The 19,424-nt window shown below is 22.9% G+C and overlaps 1 protein-coding gene across 5 annotated transcripts in view; it reads left to right on the top strand.

Moving 5' to 3' along the window:
* LOC122507208 (protein dead ringer-like) overlaps positions 1–19,424 on the top strand; it is a 225,923-nt gene that overhangs the window by 125,536 nt on the left and 80,963 nt on the right. For 3 of the 5 annotated variants that reach the window (XM_043619816.1, XM_043619813.1, XM_043619812.1), the window contains exon 4: positions 19,153–19,236. The exons of the other annotated variants lie outside the window; for them this stretch is intronic. In XM_043619816.1, the coding sequence (XP_043475751.1) occupies positions 19,153–19,236 (84 nt within the window). The remainder of the gene's footprint in view (positions 1–19,152; positions 19,237–19,424) is intronic. 5 annotated transcript variants of the gene reach the window in all.

The following is a 19,424-nucleotide window of genomic DNA, read 5'->3' as shown; positions in this document are numbered from 1 at the left end:
AAAAAAAAAAAATTTAATAAAATTCTGCAAAAAATTTTAATTATTTTCAAAAAAATAATAAAAATTTCAAAAGAATTTAATTAATAACAAACTTTTTTTTATAAATTTCTTCGCAATTATACAACTATTTTCATAAATAATAAAATTTTTACGGGGATTCAATTATTTTTGTAAATAATAAAATTCTTATTAGGAATTCAATTATTTTCAATAGAATTTTAATCGAATTTCTCGAAAAAATTCTTAAAAATCTTATTCTTATTAGGAATTCAATTATTTTCAATAGAATTTTAATCGAATTCCTCGAAAAAATTCTTAAAAATTTTATTAAAATTCGTCCAAAGAATTTAATTATTTAAAATTTTGTTGATAAAATTTTTAATAGTAATTGAATTCCAAAAAACATTCAATTATTCAATAAATTATTTATTTTTGTATTTAAATAATTGATATTCCCGTAGAATTTTCTCATAAACATTGATTTAAAAATAGATTTCAGTTAAAATCTCAGATTATAATAATTGAATTCTTTCGAAGAATTTCATTAAAATTTTAAAAATAATTTAATTTTATCGAGAAATTTTTTTTAAAATTGCCTTAAAAATAATCGAATTTCTACCCAAAAAAAAGTTTTATCAACACTTTTTAAAATGTTTGAATTTCTGCTAAAATTCTGATATTTTTGAAAATAATTGAATCTCTTCAAAGATTTTTATTATTTTACGAAAATATTTAAATTCTTGTGAAAATTTTTATTAAAATTTCTGAAAGTAATTGAAGATCTGCTAAGAATTTTGTTATTTTTAATTTATGCCAAGAATTTTATTAAAAAGTTTTTAAATAATTGAATTCCTGTTAATTTTTTACAAGAATTTTATTATTTTTTGAAAATTTTAATAAATTCAATTATTTGAAAATTTGTTGATAACAATTCTTTATGGGAATTGAATTTTAAGAAACTTTCAATTATTTAATGAATTATTTATTTGCATTTTATTTAAATAATTGAATTCTAGTAGAATTTTTTATTAAGAATTTAATAAATAAATTTATTTATTTATTTAATAAAAATTAAAATAATTTAATTGTGTAAGTAATTTTTTTTGAAAAAGTTTAATTCAGTTTTTTTAATATTATTTTTAGTTTATATTTTCTAATATTTATTTAATTGAAGAATTTACGAATAATTGAAATTTCGTAAAATTGAATATTGTTAAGAAATGAATTTGAAAATTGTCAAAGAACATTTTCGAAAATTTAAAAAAATAATCGAAGAATTTTAGTTAAAACTTCTTGTAAATAATAATTGAATTGATAATGATTTTAATTATTATAAATTATTTTTATTAATAATTATTATTAATTATTATAGAACATGAAGAAATCGATGACTTCGAGTCGAAGACTCGGAGTTATCGATTTCTTCATGTTTTACAGAACTATGAAAAATTGAATTTATAGTTTTAAGTAAAATGTTCTCTTATTTGATTCGGACTGATTCTATTTTTGTCAGTTGGTCCGTAATTTTTAATTTTTGGTCCGTAAAGAGTCCGTATTTGAAAATACTTTCACTACTTCGAGCCCTGAATTCGAGAAAGAAAGAAAGAGCGAAAGAAAAACGGAATTAATTAATATTAATTTCCTCTGAGTGGAAAAAAGAAATTCGAGAAAGAATATGCGGAAAAAAGGAGTGAAAGACACAAAAAGGAAGAAAAAGTTGATTGTAAAAGGTCGCGCGCATTTTGACGCAGTTGTTATGGAAAGATTACAGTGTTACTTAGTCGTTCGTGCCCGCAATGTTTATGCCAAATCGTGCATTAAACGAGCGACAAAGACACGAGATTGAACATAGAGTGAAATGAGGTGTTCGTGACCACCGAGACCTGTTCGCGACAAAACAATATTGTCGAGACGCACTATAAAGGCGCTTTCATTTTATGCCCACCACTCCTATTGTTATACCACATGCATTCATTGCGAATACGTGACTCAAGCACTGTTTCAAGTAAAGAAAAAAAGAGCATAGTTCTTGGATTAATAAATTGTTTTCTCTCTCTTTCTCTCTCTTCCCCTTTTGCATTATTTATTTCAAAATGCAACTATTGACTTTTGTTTCGCTAACTGCTTTGCTTCAAACACTTCCTAATATGCTAACTATGACGACTTTCTTTTTTCGATTTTATCGATTTTTATTCAACATCAAGAAAACTCGTCTTCTAAGAAAAAAATTCTTTTCTTTTCTCTTTTTCGAGTTTTATTTTTCGCTTTTTTGGAATTCATTTATTGTTAAGAACTGAATAAAAAATATTACTTAATAGTACTTAATAGTACTTAAAATAGTTTAAAATAAGTACTTATTTTAGTTTTCAGTAAATTATTTGTTAGTTCGTTTTCAGTTCATTATTTGCCTGAGGGTTGAGATAAAAAGAAAGTATTTGAAAAAAAACAATATTTTATATTTATAATCATGGTGATAATTATCCAAAGTGCATATTAATTGATTTCTTGTAAGTTAATGGGATCTCGCAGGGGTTTTGAATTGTGAAAAAAAAGGAAAGAGAAAAAAAAATATAGTACACGATAAGAAGTCTTTGAATCGTGATTCCAAGTGTGAGATTATTCAACGCGTTAATAAAACGTCATGATCATCAATCACCGGTCACTTAGAACTACTCGTGTATTCGCACCTTGTTTTTTTATTCGTTATTGCGAACATTCTTTTGATAATCGCTTTTGATATGTGCTTTTATTACTCTAACCCAACTCCACTTTTTCAAGTTTTTTTTCACCCCCCCTTTTTTTCAAACTGCGATTATTCAACTCCTTCGTTCAATCGATTATTATTTGCTTAAAAGAATTGATAAATTTCTTTCTTTATAAATCTCATTAATATTTTTGTAATTTTAATCACTGGCTGGTAATTGATTGTTTGAATCAGTGGCGATTCAAAATTGTAAATTTGTAATTTGGTACTTTTATTTATTTTAATTAATTAATAAATTATTTACTTCTTTATTTATTTTTATTTATCAATATTATTTATTTTTTATTTAATTTTGAGAAATATTTTTTTCCATTTACTTTTCTATTTAGTTTTTATGTTTTTATTAACGATATTTTTTTTATTTACTAACTGCGAACTAACTAACTCCAGTTCATTTTATTTTGGTAATTTTCACAGTTTTTCTAAGGATTTTCAAATTGAAACAAAAAAATCAATTTCAGTCTCAATTTTAAAATTATTGTATTAAAAATCATTGAATTCTTGCAAAGAATTTTATCAAAAAATTTTAGAATAATTGAATTTCCTTCGCAGAATTTTATTATTAATGAAAATAATCGAATTCTCGCGAAAAATTTTATTAAAATTGAAAAAAATCCTAATTAAATTCTTTTAAAGAATTTCTTTGAAGATTTTTAAAAAAATGGAGTTTCTTTAATAATTTTAACTGAAAATTTTGAAAGTAATTGAATTTTATGAAAAATTTCTTATAAGTTTTTAAAATAATCGTGTTGAAATTAAACATTTAATTATTGAAATTTTATTACAATTTTTTAACATAATTTAATTCAATTTAAGGAATTTTATTAAAAAATAGAAAATAATTAAATTCTTTCAAAGAATTAATTCTTTTAAAAGTTTTGACAATAATTGAATTTTTTAAAAAAATTCCTTTATTTTATTGAATATAATCGATTTCCTCAATAATTTATTGTAATTAATAATTTTACTACTAAAATTTTATTAAAATTATTTATAGAAAATTTATCTCTTTTAAACAATTTTATTAGAGTTTTTGTAAATAACTAAATCCTTTATTGATAAATTTATTTGTGCTTTTTGGAAATTATGTAGTTTTTTTGAATAATATTAATTTAAAATTTTTGAAAATAATTGAAATCCTCCGAAGAATTCTATTATTTACAAAAAATAATTTAATTTTTGCGATTAAATTTTATTTCGAAAGAATTTCTTGATAAGAATTTGTTTCAAATTTTTTAAAATAATTGAAATTGTGTAAAGAATTGAATTATTTATGAAAAAAAATTAAATTCTTTAAAATTTTTGAAAATAATTGAATTTATTATTCATTTATTATTAATGAAAATAATTGAAATCTTCCAAAGAATTTTATTTTTTATGAAGATAATTGAATTCTTGCCAAGAATTTTATTAAAATTTTTGAAAATAATTGAAATCCTAAGAAGAATTTTATTATTTAAAAAATTAATTGAAATCTTCAAATGAATATTATTTTCTATGAAGAGAATTGAATTTTTAGGAAGAATTTTATTAAAATTTTTGAAAATAATTGAAATCCATTGGAAAATTTTAATTATTTATGAAAATAATTTAATTTTTGCGATAAATTTTACTTCGAAAGAATTTCTTGACAAGAATTTGTTGCAAATCTTTTTAAAAAATTGAAATTCTGTAAAGAATTAAATTACTTATAAAAAAAAATTTAATTCTTGATATTAAGAATTTGTTTCAAATTTTTGAAAATAATTTAAATCCTCCGAAGATTTTTATTATTAATGAAAATAATTGAAATCTTCCAGAGAATTTAATTTTTTATGAAGTTAATTGAATTCTTGCGAAGAATTTTATTTCAATTTTTGAAAATAATTGAAATCTTACAAAGATTTTTATTAAAATTTGTGAAAAATAATATAATTGTTTCAATGAAAATTTAAATTCTCTTCGGAGAAATTTAATTAAGATATTGTATTGAAAATAATTGAATTTTTAGGAAGAATTTTATAAAAATTTTAGAAAATAATTGAATTCTTTTGAAAAATTTTATTGATAATAATAATAATTGAATTTTTGCAAAGATTTTACTATTTTAAAAAATAATTGAATTTTGTTTCGAAGGATTTATTAAAATTTTGTTCTAAAGTATTTTAATATTTTTGCAAAAAATTTTATTTTTAAAAATAACTGAATTCTTTCGAAGAATGTTATTATTTATGAATTTCTATTAATTGATAATTAAATGTTCTAGTGTTTCCGGAAGGAGAGAGAAAAGTTGAGAAAGAGAGAGGGAGAAAGAAAATAATCGAGAATCACCTGAAATCGCATTTCGTTGTTTGGCTGGTTAAGAGTTTCTTTTGTACACGTGCGGTGCATTATGTGAGGGGGAGAGAAAGAGAGAGAGAGAGAGAAATGTTCGCCACGCTCTCTTCGTAACCGGAGTGAATAACGCGAATAAGTCGAAAGGCGAGCTTGGTCAACAGTTAACATTGTTTGAAAGCCGCGACTTTGATCTGAGCCCGGTTGGCGTACATCACCATTTTATGGCTCATGCCTACTCGGAATCGAGACTAACATTTAGCTCCGCTAAATATTTTCCCGCCTCTGCTTTCGCGTATTATATATATATACGTGTGTCGTTTACTGTTTAGCGCAAGGTCCTTCGGGGTCTCGATGGATCATTTGCTTTCATTTCATTTTTTTTTCTTTTTCAAAAACCTATGACGATGATGATGATGGTGGTGATGCTGATCGCTCGTGATTTCAAACAAAAGACTTTTTTCGTCGAATTCACGCTGTTCTTGAAATTTTGCATTCGATACTTTTTTATATGGAAATATGAAAAAATCTGATTTTTTTGGTTTATTTTCGAATCGTCGCAATTAATATTCGGAATAAAGTAATTAATTGCTATTAATTAATTTTTATTCTTTACTCCAAATTTTTATTCACTTGTTTTTTAATGAATTATTTTCTTCGTCGAATATTTTTTATTATTAGTATTATTATTATTGTTAATATTTAGTATTATTATTTTGACATTAGTACAAAAACAATAGATAATAATAATTATTATCATAGTTAAATAGAAAATATTCGAAAAAGGAGAAAAAATTGATTTTGAAAATGGTTTTTGACCACCTTGGGAATAGTGTTTTGTATAAAGTGGTATTTAATCTTGTGCGTTGTGTTCGTGTGCACCCTTTTTCTATTGCGCATTCGCGCTTAATGACCGACGTGGAGCGTGTAATGTAAGGGGCGGTTTCAGAGACCTCCCTAATCAATTAATCAGATAATCTCTCTTGTTTCATCCAAACACACACAGACACTCGAAACAGAAACGCTGCCGTTATCTTTTCTTTCATTTATTACCGGCCAATCAAACACCGACGTCTTCACCGTATATAAAACTCACTGGTGAAAAATGTGCCCAGGGAATTTAACTTGTAAAAAATGGGACGATCAAATATTTAATTTCTCGTCTCTCTCTGTCTTATTCTCTATTATTCATTCACTTACTAACTCGCTTTATTTTATATATTTCACATTTATTATATACTCATTTCCTTGAAATGAGTTCGTCTCATAGAAGAAGTCTTATATAAGGTTTAGAAAAAAATTTTTTTTCTCTATCTAGAAAAAAATGTTTTTCTTTGTTGTGTATAATTTATTTTGGGGGTTTTGATGATCGTATAATTTTTCAATTTGTGTTTATTTAATTGTATTTTTTTTTTGTTTTTTTCGTGTGTATTTTATTCGTGTTTTTTATTTTCTATTTTTGTATTTGTATATTTTTTTGTTATTCTGTCAATTTGGAGAATGTGATTTTTCAATTTCTCCTTTTATTTTATCTGTAGGTATTTTTTTTTATTTCATTTTTTATTTTGTTAGTTTTGCGACTAATTTTTCAATTTCAATTTTCGTTTGGAGTTTTTTGTTATTTTATTATTTTATTATTTTTGAGTCTGTAAGTTTTCAATTTTTATTTTTCTTTGTATTTTATTTTTTATTGTATTTTTTGTCAAATTTTTATTTTTTTGTCTGCAATTTTTTAACTCCTATTGGATTTTATTTGTATTTTATTTTCCATTCAATTTTTATTTTTTTCTGTTAACATTCTATTGTTATTTATTGAATTTATATTATTTATTTGTTTATTTTATATTTACTTCTTTATTCATCAAAATTTATTAAAGAAAATGAAATTAGAAATTCTTTTTTTGATTAACTTTTAATTTCTAAATGTAAATTTTTGTGGTTTTAAATTTTATTTTTCGAATTAGTAATTGCAGAAATTTTGCCTCAAAAAAAAAAAAAAATTTAATAAAAATTACAAAAATTACAAGACTTGGAAAATTGTCGACTATTTTTTTCTTTTTGAAATTGTGACAAATTTTTTGTTTATACCATTAATGCGAATAGTGTTAAATACTTGATCATTAATCACGCCATAGTTTTTCTTTCGTTTTTCTTTCTTGTTTTTTTCATTTTCGCCTCAGGGTTTGAAACTTAAACCGCGAACTTTTCTTCACTCGGATTTTTTCCCGAATTTTCGCAAAGCAACGTTTAATTATCACTTTTTATCGCATCTCCTTTCAAACATCAGTCACTTTTAATTAAACTTTTTTGAATTTGTCTTTGTTTTTCCTTTTTACTTACAAAAATTCCCCAACTTGAAAATATCGTCTCTTTTGAAATTAAAATTGAAATTAAAATTGAAATTAAAATTGAAATTAAAATTAAAATTAATATTGAAATTAAAATTAAAATTGAAGTTAGCATTAAAATTAATAAAATAAATTAAAACCGAAATTTTGCTTCGTAAATTTTTATTTACAAAGAATTAGCAGAATTTTTCTTCTCCTTCTATTTACGAAATTAAATTCGCAATTTTATTCCATTTATGGAATACAATAAATAAGAAGCAATAATAACAGTAAAATATCGACTAAAATCATAAAACTCTTCGCTTATTTGGAGAAAATTTCGAATTTTATTTGCTTGGCTAATAATAATTAAAATTTAATAAATTCCGGGTTCGAAAAAAGGACGTCTGTATATAGGGTCAATATAATAATTGTCAAATGAACCTAAACTTTGAGAATAGAAATTACGAAGGATTTCTTTACGATACATATTAAAGTATCGTAAAGATACTTTTAAATTTCGACTTAAAGATTTACAACTACAAATAATAATTCAATATATAAGGGATACAGATGTTTAAACTATTGAAGAAAATCGGTTTTTGGCTAGGTCAAAAAAAAAAAATCTGGAAGTAATATTTTGAAAGGACCTTTTTCCTTCAATAATTCTATGTGTGTATATAAATTTACAGCCCCAATTTTTCAAATCAATGAAAATGCGCAAAAAGTCGGTTTTACGATTATTTTTTTTCTTCTTCTTCTGCTGTTGCTTCTTCTTCTCAAGGTTATGAGAGAGAAAAAATTCCGAAAATAATATCAGAAAAATTCTTTGAAAAGTGTTTAAGGAAATAATCATGGTTTAAGTGATTTAAAATCACTTTTGAGAGAAAGAGAGAGTGAGAGAGAGAAAAAAGGGAGAAATACCTCTTTTTCTGGAGGAGTTTTTTTTTTAGTGATTTTCTTGAATTGTTCGTGAGGAACATTTTATATACTCTATACAGTGGGTAGGCATGCATCTTTCGAGAATATTAGTGGCAGTGTACTTATTCCTTTTGTACGTACCTACTTACTTGGTACTTATTTACGCACTTCACAGGTACTTAAGGCACTTTAGTTGGAGCACGAACCCTTCGAAGAATGCACTTTGCCTCTCTTTCGTTTCTGAATATGGCTGGTAAAACTGGTCAGCTGTTAATTTTATTTTCATTTTTCATTTTTTTTTCTCTTTTCTTTTCTTTTCTTTGACTTTTTTTATTTTGCATTTATCAAAGAGCGCCTATTCGTTGAAAGAGAGTTCTTTTCGTTTTTTTTTTTACTTTACACCTAATAATATTCGCATTCTTGACACGTTAAAGAGAGCATTTTCTGAATAGTAAATCGTTTGTTTTTGTTAAAAAAGGGAAATTATTTTGTACTTTTTCTTCTATTTTGTTTCTCGAAATATTTTATTACTTTTATTAATTGTGTGTACATTTATATTTTATTTCTGTTTTGTTTAAAATATCTAGTAATTTTTTTATATTTTGTAATTTTTTTTTGAAAAGGTGCTTTACTTTGTATTTTTATTTTATTTATATTTTGTTTAATTGTATTAAATTGTTATCTTTTTATTTTTTTGCATAATTTTTTAATTTTTATTTTATTTTTGCAGTGAAAAAGAAATTTTATTACATTTCGTTACAAAATTGTTATAATTTTTGTCACTTTTATGATTTTTAATCTGAAATAAATTAATTCTTGCATTGAATTTTATTAAAATCTTTAAAAAAATTAAAACCCTGCAAACAATTTGATTATTTTTGAAAATAATTGCTTGAATTCTTTCGCGAAATTTGATTCAAATTATACTAAAAATAATTAATTTCAATGCGAGTTGAATTGTATAGAATTTTATTCAAATTCTTTATATGAATTAAATTTTTTCGAAGAATTTTATTACAATTTTTGAAAATAATTAAATTCTTTCGAAAAATTTAATTTTTGTGTAGAATTTCATTCAAATTTTTTATATAAATTGAATTTTTTCGAAGAATTTTATTACAATTTTTGTAAATAATTAAATTCTTTTGAAAAATTTCAATAAAATTTTCGAAAATAATTGAATTCTTTCTCGAAATTTTATTCAAATTATATTAAAAATAATTAATTTCAATGCGAATTGAATTTAAATTGAATATTAATTAATTAACAAAAAAAAAAAAAAAGAATTGAATAACAGTCAAATTTAATTTTCGTGTAGAATTTCATTCAAATTTTTTATATGATGAATTGAATTTTTTCGAAGAATTTTATTGCAATTTTCGTAAATAATTGAATTCTTGCGAATAATTTTATTATTTACGAAATTAATTGAATTCATTCGAGAAATTTTATTGAAATTGTATAAAAAATAATTGAATCAAAGAACATTTTTGAATAAAAGTCGAATAATTAAATCCATTAGAGAAATTTTTATTAAAATTGTATTAAAAATAATTAAATTGAATAGCAAATTGAATAAAAATCGAATAATTGAATTGTTTCGAAGAATCTTTATTAAATTAAAAGTAATTGAATTGAATGCGAATTGAATTTAAATTGAATAACAATAACGATTTGAATAAAAATCAAAATAATTGAATTTTTCTGAAATATTTTATTATTTATTAAAAGAATTGTATTTTTCGGAAGAATTTTAATTCAATTTTCGAAAATAATTGAATTTTTTGATAAAAATTGATTAAAACCTCAGAAAATAATTGAATTCTTTCGAGAAATTTTATTAAAATAATATTAAAATTTGTTGACTTAAATAGGAATTGAATTCAAATTGAATGATAAAGACAAATTGAAAAAAACTTGAAGAATTGAATTCTTGTTTAGAATTTTCTTATTTATTAAAAGAATTGCTTTTTTCCCATGAATTTTATTTCAATTTTCGAAAATAATTGAATTGTTTGATAATAATTGATTAAAACCTCAGAAAATAATTGAATTCTTTTGAGAAATTTTATTAAAATTATATTAAAATTTGTTGACTTGAATGCGAATTGAATTCAAATTGAATGGCAAAGACAGATTGAAAAAAACTAAAAGAATTGAATTTTTGTTTAGAATTTTATGATTTTTTAAAAGAATTGATTTCTTGCCAAGAATTTTATTCTAGTTTTTGAAAATAATTTAATTTTTTCGAGAGAATTTATTAAAAACTCTGAAAATAATTGAATTCTTTCCGTGAAATTTTATTAAGTATTAAAAACTATTGAATTGAATGCGAATTGAATTTGAGTAAAAATCAAATAATTTAATTCTTACGTTTCATCAATTTTTGAATTTTTCGTTTGGAAAATATTTTTCTTGAAATAAAATGTTTTTGGAGAAAATTTTCATCCTAGGGAAATTGATTTTAGAAAAAAGGAGGAAAAATTGAGATTTTTATTTTGGTCTCGTATCTTTCAAGTATATATTAATATTATTATTATAAAAATTAGAAAACAAAGTATATTTTCGAGAGTCGCGATGTGTATTATTAAGGGTCTGCTTTTCAGGTGATAGTTAATTTTTAAAGTAAATACATTCAGGTATAATTTGAAAAGCTAACAGAACGTTTGCGGCGTCACGTCTGTGAATCAATTCTAGGGAATTTTAGTAGGCTCACTCATCGGTACTTGGTAAATATTTATGGACCTTTTATAACCTTTTCCCAAGTCCCATTTGCGTTTTTTCTCTTCTTTTTTTGTATGCATTGATCTACAGGAAGATGTGTCAGTTAAAATATTCACGAATGTCGTCGTCGTTGTCTTCGTCGTTGACTTTTGATAATTTAATTTCTTTCCTGGTCTTGATTTTTTGTTTTTTCTTTTATTCGCACTTTTTTTCGAGAAAAAAGAAATTGTCCAAATGTTTGACGAATTGTATTCCGAATATTTTCCGAATTGTATTCTAAATTGTTCAAATATTTTCCGAACTGTGTTTCAAATTATCCAAATGTTTTCCGATCAAATTTCGAATTTATTCCAAAAGTTATTCCAAATATTGAAAAAGTTAGTATCAAAATCGAGATAAAAATTTTTGGATTTAAAAAAAATCCCCCAATGAAAATTGAATTTTATTTTGTTCCAATAATATATGTTGAGTAAAAATAAATTTTCTTTATATTTTCCAGGCTCTCGGACATTGGTAAATTTTCGAAATTGTCACCGCATTGGCAACAATCGACCGAAGGCTTCTTAATATGAGAAAAGAAATTGATTTATTGAAGAAATGACTTTAATGACTTTATTGCGGCCAAGTCTCTGACTCATAATAATAGTTTCTTTGAAGCAGCACGATATCTATACTTTCTTGGCAAAGGAGATTTGAAATCTTGATATTGACTTGGAGAGAGAGAGAAGGGGAGGAAAAAATGACTGACGAAATATTTTTCCAAATAATTACATTAGACAAAAGTGAAAGGTTCATTGTGATTATTAAAAGCTGATTATTTTCCACCTTTGTACCGAGAGAACAGTTACGAAACGCTGTTTATAATTTTCTAAAAGGAGATTTTTTTCCCTAAATTCTTTAATTTTTGGAAAATCTTTCTCAATGGATTTTGAATGGATTTTGAATTTTATTCATTTGCGAATTAAAATTGATTTTAATTCCCCCTCTTTGTTTATAATAAAAAAAATTTTTATTTTCAATAAACAGAGGAAGGGGGAAAAAAGATGTCAAATTTTCGAAGAATATTTCCTCTTTAAAATTCTTTAATCTCTAACCTACGATCTTTGATGGTGAGTGAGAGATATTGGAAAAATCCGAAAAGTAGCAAACAAGTGCATTTTATCTTTGAACCGTGAAAAAGAAAACAGGGGGTTAAATAGAATCTTCATTATCCTGGTTTTTCTGCGTCATTATATTTTGTCTAACAAAAGGGGCCTTGGTACCTAATTTGTATTCGTCTTTCTAGCCTGATTCCGAAGAACGTTAATACCTTTTTCTTTTTTTTTTGGTTCTTGGCATTATCCCGGACCTTGGGTCTTGATTAATCACATTTTTTTTCCTCTTGAGGAACTTGTCATTCTTTGGTAGTCACCCTAGTAGTCTAATATTATATGTCCCAAATATGGCGCCGAGATTATTTTCAAATCTCCCTTTCTTTCTTCTTCTTCTTCTTTTTGATGGTAGGAAATTTTTTTTTTTTATTAATGCTCTCATAAATTAAATCCTAATACGATTTTTTACCCTTCAAATGAGATTAAAATTGTTTGAGTGAAGAATTTGAAGATTTTTCAAAACTTTTCTCAAAAATTATATTTTGTTTGGAAAAAAATTGTTTAATACAAATTAAACAATTTTTTCCTAAACAAATTTTTTTTATTTATAAAAATTAAATTTTTCGTGTGAATCGTTCTATTAAAAGAAAATTAGTAAACAGTTAATTCTTGTTGGTATTATTTAATATTTTACTTGAGATTAATTTCATTGAAACTTTTGAAAATAATGCAGCTTCTTCAAGAAATTTTATTGAAATTTTTAGAAATAATTGAATTCCTTCGCGAAATTTTATTCAAAGTACATTAAAAATAATTAATTTCAATGCCAATTGAATTTAAATTGAATAACAATTGATTAACAAAAAAAATTGAATAGCAGTCAAATAATTGAATTTTTGTGTAGAATTTTATTCAAATATTCGAAATGAATTGAATTTTTTCCAAGAATTTATTGTATTACAATTTTTGTAAATAATTGAATTCTTTTGAAGAAAGTTATTAAAATTTTTGAAAATAATTAAATTCATTCGAGAAATTTTAATTAAAATCGTATTAAAATTTAAAAATAATAGAATTAAATACGAATTGAATTCTAATTGAATAACAATAACAAATTGAATAAAAATCAAAAACTTAAATTCTAGCGAATAATTTTATTATTTACGAAAATAATTGAATTCGTTCGAAAAATTTTATTTTCATTATATTAAAAATAATCGAATTGAATACCAAATTGAATAAAAGTCAATTAATCGAATTCTTGTGAAGAAGTTTATTGTTTATGAAAATAATTGAATTTTTCTGAAGAATTTTATTAAATTTTTTTTTAAATAATGAATTGATTCGAGAAATTTTATTTAAATTGTAATCGAATTTTTTTGAAGAATTTGATTTTATTTATTAAAAGAATTTAATTCTTGCCAAGAATTTTATTTTATTTATTAAAAGAATTTAATTCTTGCCAAGAATTTTATTTCAATTTTTAATAATAATTTAATTCTTTCGAGAAATTTTGTAAAAATTGAATATTAGAAATAATTTAATTGAAAGCTAATGGAATTTAATAGAATAAAAATAACAAATTGAATAAAAGTCAAATAATTGAATTCTATCGAAGAATTGAAGAAGATAATTGAATTACTTGCAAGGATTGTGTTTAAATTTCTGTAATTAATTAAAAATAATAATTAATTAGTTAATTAGTTAATATGCGAATTTAATTTGTGTTAAGAATCGAGTGTTTTTTGTATAAATTTTTTTAATTATACTAAAGATTAATTTTTTCGTAATATGGATTTTTTTTCTTACTAAAAATTAATTTTTTCGTTGTAAATTTCTTTAATTTATACTTTAATTAATTAATTTCTTTAATTATATACTAAAGATTAATTTTTGTACGAATTTCTGTTATCTTTACTAAAAATTAAATTTTTTCGTTTAAAGTTGTAAAATTATAGAAAAAATTAATTTGTTCGTATAAATTTGTTAATTTTTGCTACAAGAATTAATTTTTTTCATAAATAATTTTTTTAATTTATACCGCGAATTTAATTACTCTATTTTTTTATGTTTTAAAATTATTTGAGTTGCAATATCAATTTGTGGAATTAAAATTTTTATTAGTTTAATTATTTTTTTGATTATTAATTATTATCATTATATTAATATTATTTTCTTCAGCGACTTTTTATGGTTATTAATATATTATAGAATTTGTGAATTTTTCACGATGTAAATGACCGGCGCCATGGGTTATTGATGATTTTGAATAGTTTCTCGAAAAATTGTGCCCATCACACTGTGCGAGAAAGATGTTAATCTAACGATAATTCTTGAGAGACAACCTTGACTTAAAAATTGTCGGGAAAATCGCGCGAAAAATCATCGACAACCCCCAGAAAGGAAGGAGGGGGGTAAACAATGTGGCAAGGCTTTATAAGTAATAAATTATTTTCTAAAATTGTTTTTGCTTTTCCATTCAGGTACAAAATGAGGGTCTAACAAAAATGAATCTGTGCGTGTACTTGAAAAACGGGATTAGAAATCGTCAGGTATATGAATCGTCAGAGGGATACCTGTTTCCCCTCTCACTCACTCACTGGAAATATATATTATTATGAAACGTTAAATGTTTTCGATATTATTGAGGAAGGTCCTGCCAAAAATCTAAAACTCGTTGATTTTCCACCTTCCACAGACCAAAAGAGAGAAAGAGAAAGAGAGACACAGATGTTTTTTTCGATTTCTGCTCGATCTGCTTTTCTTGGAATAAATAGAAAATTTTTTTTCGTGGTGAAAAAAAAAACTTTGTCGGCTGTATAGAATTCATGAATGTTGGATTTTTCGGGATAAAAAAAAATTCTTTTAAAATTGTTACACTTTGTTGCAATTCACGTCTTCTTGGCTCATTCAACCGGAAGTTAGTTGACCATTCTTTTAAGTTTGAGATCTTCTTGGAAGGATTTTTGTTTACTGGCTACTTTGTGCTATTGTTAGGGGGAGATTTTAATTCTGTCTCTTTGGATTTTTCACCTGAAATTGAGAATGGATTTATGAATGAGAAGCGACTTGAGATTTTACGATTTTTATTTTAGTTCCATTTTTTCGAAGGAAATTATTTTTAGAAAACTTCGTAGTAATTTTGTTATTTTTTTTTTATTCATTCTTGTAATTATTCGCATTATTATAAAATTTATTTTAATTCAAAAGTTATTTCTTTAAATTAGAAAAAAAAAGTTTTTATCAATTTTCGTAAATAATTTTTATTTATTTTTATTTATTTACAAAATGTAATTAACAAATTAAGAAACTAATAAAAATGAATTAAAAATTTCTAAAGTTAGAATTAAGTAATTATTAAATGTAATGATAAATTTTTCTGAAAATTTATTCAAAATATTTAAATATTTACTTTAAATTGTAAAAGGATAAAAAATTAAAATTGTGATAAAGTGAATAATTTGAATTAAATTCTCGGCAATTTTTGATCGTTCGTGTTGTGCTAGTTTCGCTATTATAGATAATAATTGAAATCCAATATAATTATAAATTCAATTACAGTTTCGATGATTGTTCCCTGAAAATTGGAGATGTTAGGAGAAAAGGAGAGAAAAAAGGAGGGAAAAAAGAGGAGAAAAAGGAGACTATTTTAAAAAGAAGGAGAATAATATCTAAGAGAAATCGTAAAAACATAATCGTCGGAATGAATTTTAAATATAATGTGGAGAGGAGAAATAGTTTTTTGTTAGTGATTTCTGCTATTTCTTTGGCTTATTATTTTCATATTCTTTGAACATATCGATTCCTCCTGATCTCAACATATGCATCTGGGCAATATAATCCTTGCTTGTAAGAGGCTTATTCCTAGAATCGAAATTTCCTTTGCACATGCAATATTCAAAGTACCCATAGATGTTTGCATTCGAGATGCAGATATTTCTTGGAAAGTGCACATAAGTACAGGGAAGCGTTGATGATCGATATGTATTATGAGTTTACTAAATTTTTCCTTTTTTTTCGTTACTTTAGAATACGGTCTTAGCTTTATTTATTTATTTTTTTTAATAAAAGAAAAATAATAATAAGACTATTATAGTCGTTGAAAAAAAAGGGTTACAATGTAATTTTATCTTTAAACGCATTCTTCATTTATTACATAAAAGTCTTGTAATATATAATTTATAGTCTTGAGGAATCTGTTTCCTATTGCTTCTCTTGGAAAAGTTGTTCTATATTTTTCAATTATTTTCGATATTTTTCAATAGATTTCGATTTTTCAATTATTTTTAGATAATAAATTTTTTAATTGTTAGCGATTTTTCAATTATTTTTCTATACTTTTCAATAGTTTGTCGATAATTTTCAGTAGTTTTCGATATTTCAATTATTTTTTTATACTATTCAATTCTTTGTTGATATTTTTCAGTAGTTTTCGATTTTAAAATATTTTTCCTTAATTTTTCAATTATTTTTCGATATTTCAATTCTTTTCCAATATTTTTCGCCATTTTTCAACATTTTCCGCTATTTTCAAATTATGTTTATATATTCTTCAACGTTCTTCAATAATTTTGAGATATTTTTCTATATTTTTCGTTATTATTTAAGTATTTTAAGAACATTTTCCAATGTTTTTCGGATTTTTCAATTATTTTTCGATATTTTTCAATAATTTTCTATTTTTAAATTATTTTTCGATATTTTTTGATAATTATTGATTTTTCAATTATTTTTCTATACTATTCAATTATTTGTCGATATTTTTCAGTAGTTTTCGGTTTAGAAATATTTTTTCCTTAATTTTTCAATTGTTTTTCGATATTTCAATTATTTTTCGTTATTTTAAAATTATTTTCAGATATTTTTCAACGTTCTTCAATTATTTTTCAATATTTTTCGAAATTATTAAAATATTTTTCAATTATTTCTCGATATTTTCAATTATTTTTCGATATTTCAATTATTTTTTGATATTTTTCAATACTTTTCGATTTTTCAATTATTTTTATAAATTATTAAATTATTTTTCAATAATTTTCGATTTTTCAATTACTTTTTAATTATTTATCGATATTTTTCAATAGTTTTCGATTTTCAATTATTTTTCCGTATTATTTAATAATTTTTCGATTTACTGTTCAATATTCTTCGATATTTTAATTATTTTTCCATATTTTTCAATTATTTTTCGATGTTTTAAAAAAATTTTTCAATATATTTCAATATTTTTGAGAATATTATTCGATACTTTTGCAATATTTTCTTTCAAAATATTTTTACTTGATTTTATTTTAATAATTTAATACATAATTAACTTTTGAAAATTTTATTCATTGGTGAAGTTTACCAGAAGTTTTTTTTATTTAACATTTGTTAAAAGAAAAATTTGTAAATAAATTCATTATTTTCCGCTGCAAAACTTATTTTGCATCGATGTTTTTTTTCTCCTAAATTTTATAAATTATTAGTAATTGAATTTAGTTTCCTTTTTATTTTTATTTGATTTTTTTTTTGGTTTGTACTTGAGAGAATTTTTAGATTGAAAATGATTGAATATTTGATTGGAATTATTAAATTGTAAATTAATTTGATTAGAAATAATTTAATAAGAATTTTAATTTATTCGAAGTAATTTTATTATAATTATTCTATTTTATTAGAATTAAATTTAATTTGATTAAAATTGTAATTTATACGAATTAATTTTATTATAATTGAATTTAATTAAAATGAATTGAATTAGAATTGAATTTTGATTAGAATGAGATGAATTGGAATTGAATTTGATTAGAATTAATTAAATTAAATTTGAATTGTAATAGAATAAATTAAATTAGAATTGAACTTTATTAAAATTAATTAAATTAGATTTGAATTGTAGTAGAATTAAAATTTAATTATAATTGAACTTTATTAGAATTAATGTAATTAGAATTGAATTTGATTAAAATAATTTGAACTAGAATTGAATTTTATTTTCAATTATAATTAGATGAATTAGAATTGACTTTAATTAGAATGAATTGAAATAGATTGAATTCGATTTGAAATGAATTTCTTAAGAAAATATATTTTGTAATTTGAGAAAATCAATTTTTTTTTCTCACTTTACTGAAGGCAATTTTAAAAATATTGAAATAGAAATATTATTAAAATATATTATATATTATATATATAATATATTTTTAAATATATAATTTTTAAAAATTTAAAAAAAATATTTTTAAAAATATTTTTAAAATAATTTTGAATGAAAGAGAAATTTAAATCAAAAATTGATTATTTCAGCCCCTTTTTTCAATTTCGAATAAATTAAATAATAATTCTCTGTTTTTGAAACGATTTTGAATTTTTTCGAGAGAAAAGTGACGATATTTGTCAGATTTATTATTGAGGTAGGACCACCGGGGGAGTTTTGCGATTAAGTTTTTCGTTAATGGCGAATATTTTAGTCAAAAGTATATAAAAGAAGGGAAAACAATATAATAATGAAGGAAAGGTTATTTTTCTCATCTGATGATTCTTCTCTCAGGTGGTTTGTCACAAATACAAGAGGTTTGTGATTCCGAAAGTAGAGGGGGGACCTTGAAACTACCCTATCATAGATCATATAGATTCGAGAAAAGGAAAAAAGAGAGATGAAGAGAGTCCTCTCTGACTCGAAAACCCCTCTGGGGCTCTCTTCGGAATTTCGAAACGTCAGTTGAATGATCGGCCTGGAACCAATGGCACGCTTCGTGCTTCATCGCCGGGGCTCTCTTCAAAATTTTTCTTTTTCAATTTTAAATTTGTTCTTGGGCCGATGTTAATTTATTTTTATTATTAAAAAAACAAAAAAAAAAAAATGGAAAAAATTGTAAATTCGCGAGTGAAATTCTAAATTTCGTGGTGTTTTTTTTTGTTTTATTAATTTATTTCGTGTTGCTCTAAGCAACTAAATTTTTTTTTAATTATATTTATCTAAGGAGAATTGTTTTTAAATATTTTTTTTTGTTTTTTATTTGTTTTATAGAATAATAATTGCACGATGCTATCGCCGGAACATTACTCAGGGAGTATTACGAAATTGCAGACGGGTGACAATCAACTACGAATGGTTTGTGTACTTTTTTTTTCTTTAATTTATTTTTTTTCGTTAGTCTCAATTTTTTTTTCTTAAATTTATTTTTTTACTTTAGTCTCATTTTTTTTACTTTAATTTATTTTTTTACGTTAGTCTCCATTATTTGTTTAATTTTTTTCAGTCCATTATAAATATTTCTGTTAATTTATTTTTTTCAGTAC

Source organism: Leptopilina heterotoma, unplaced genomic scaffold, assembly GCF_015476425.1.
Source record: "Leptopilina heterotoma isolate Lh14 unplaced genomic scaffold, ASM1547642v1 Lhet_45, whole genome shotgun sequence".
Classification (NCBI taxonomy): domain Eukaryota; kingdom Metazoa; phylum Arthropoda; class Insecta; order Hymenoptera; family Figitidae; genus Leptopilina; species Leptopilina heterotoma.
This window is presented reverse-complemented; position numbering and strand designations above follow the sequence as displayed.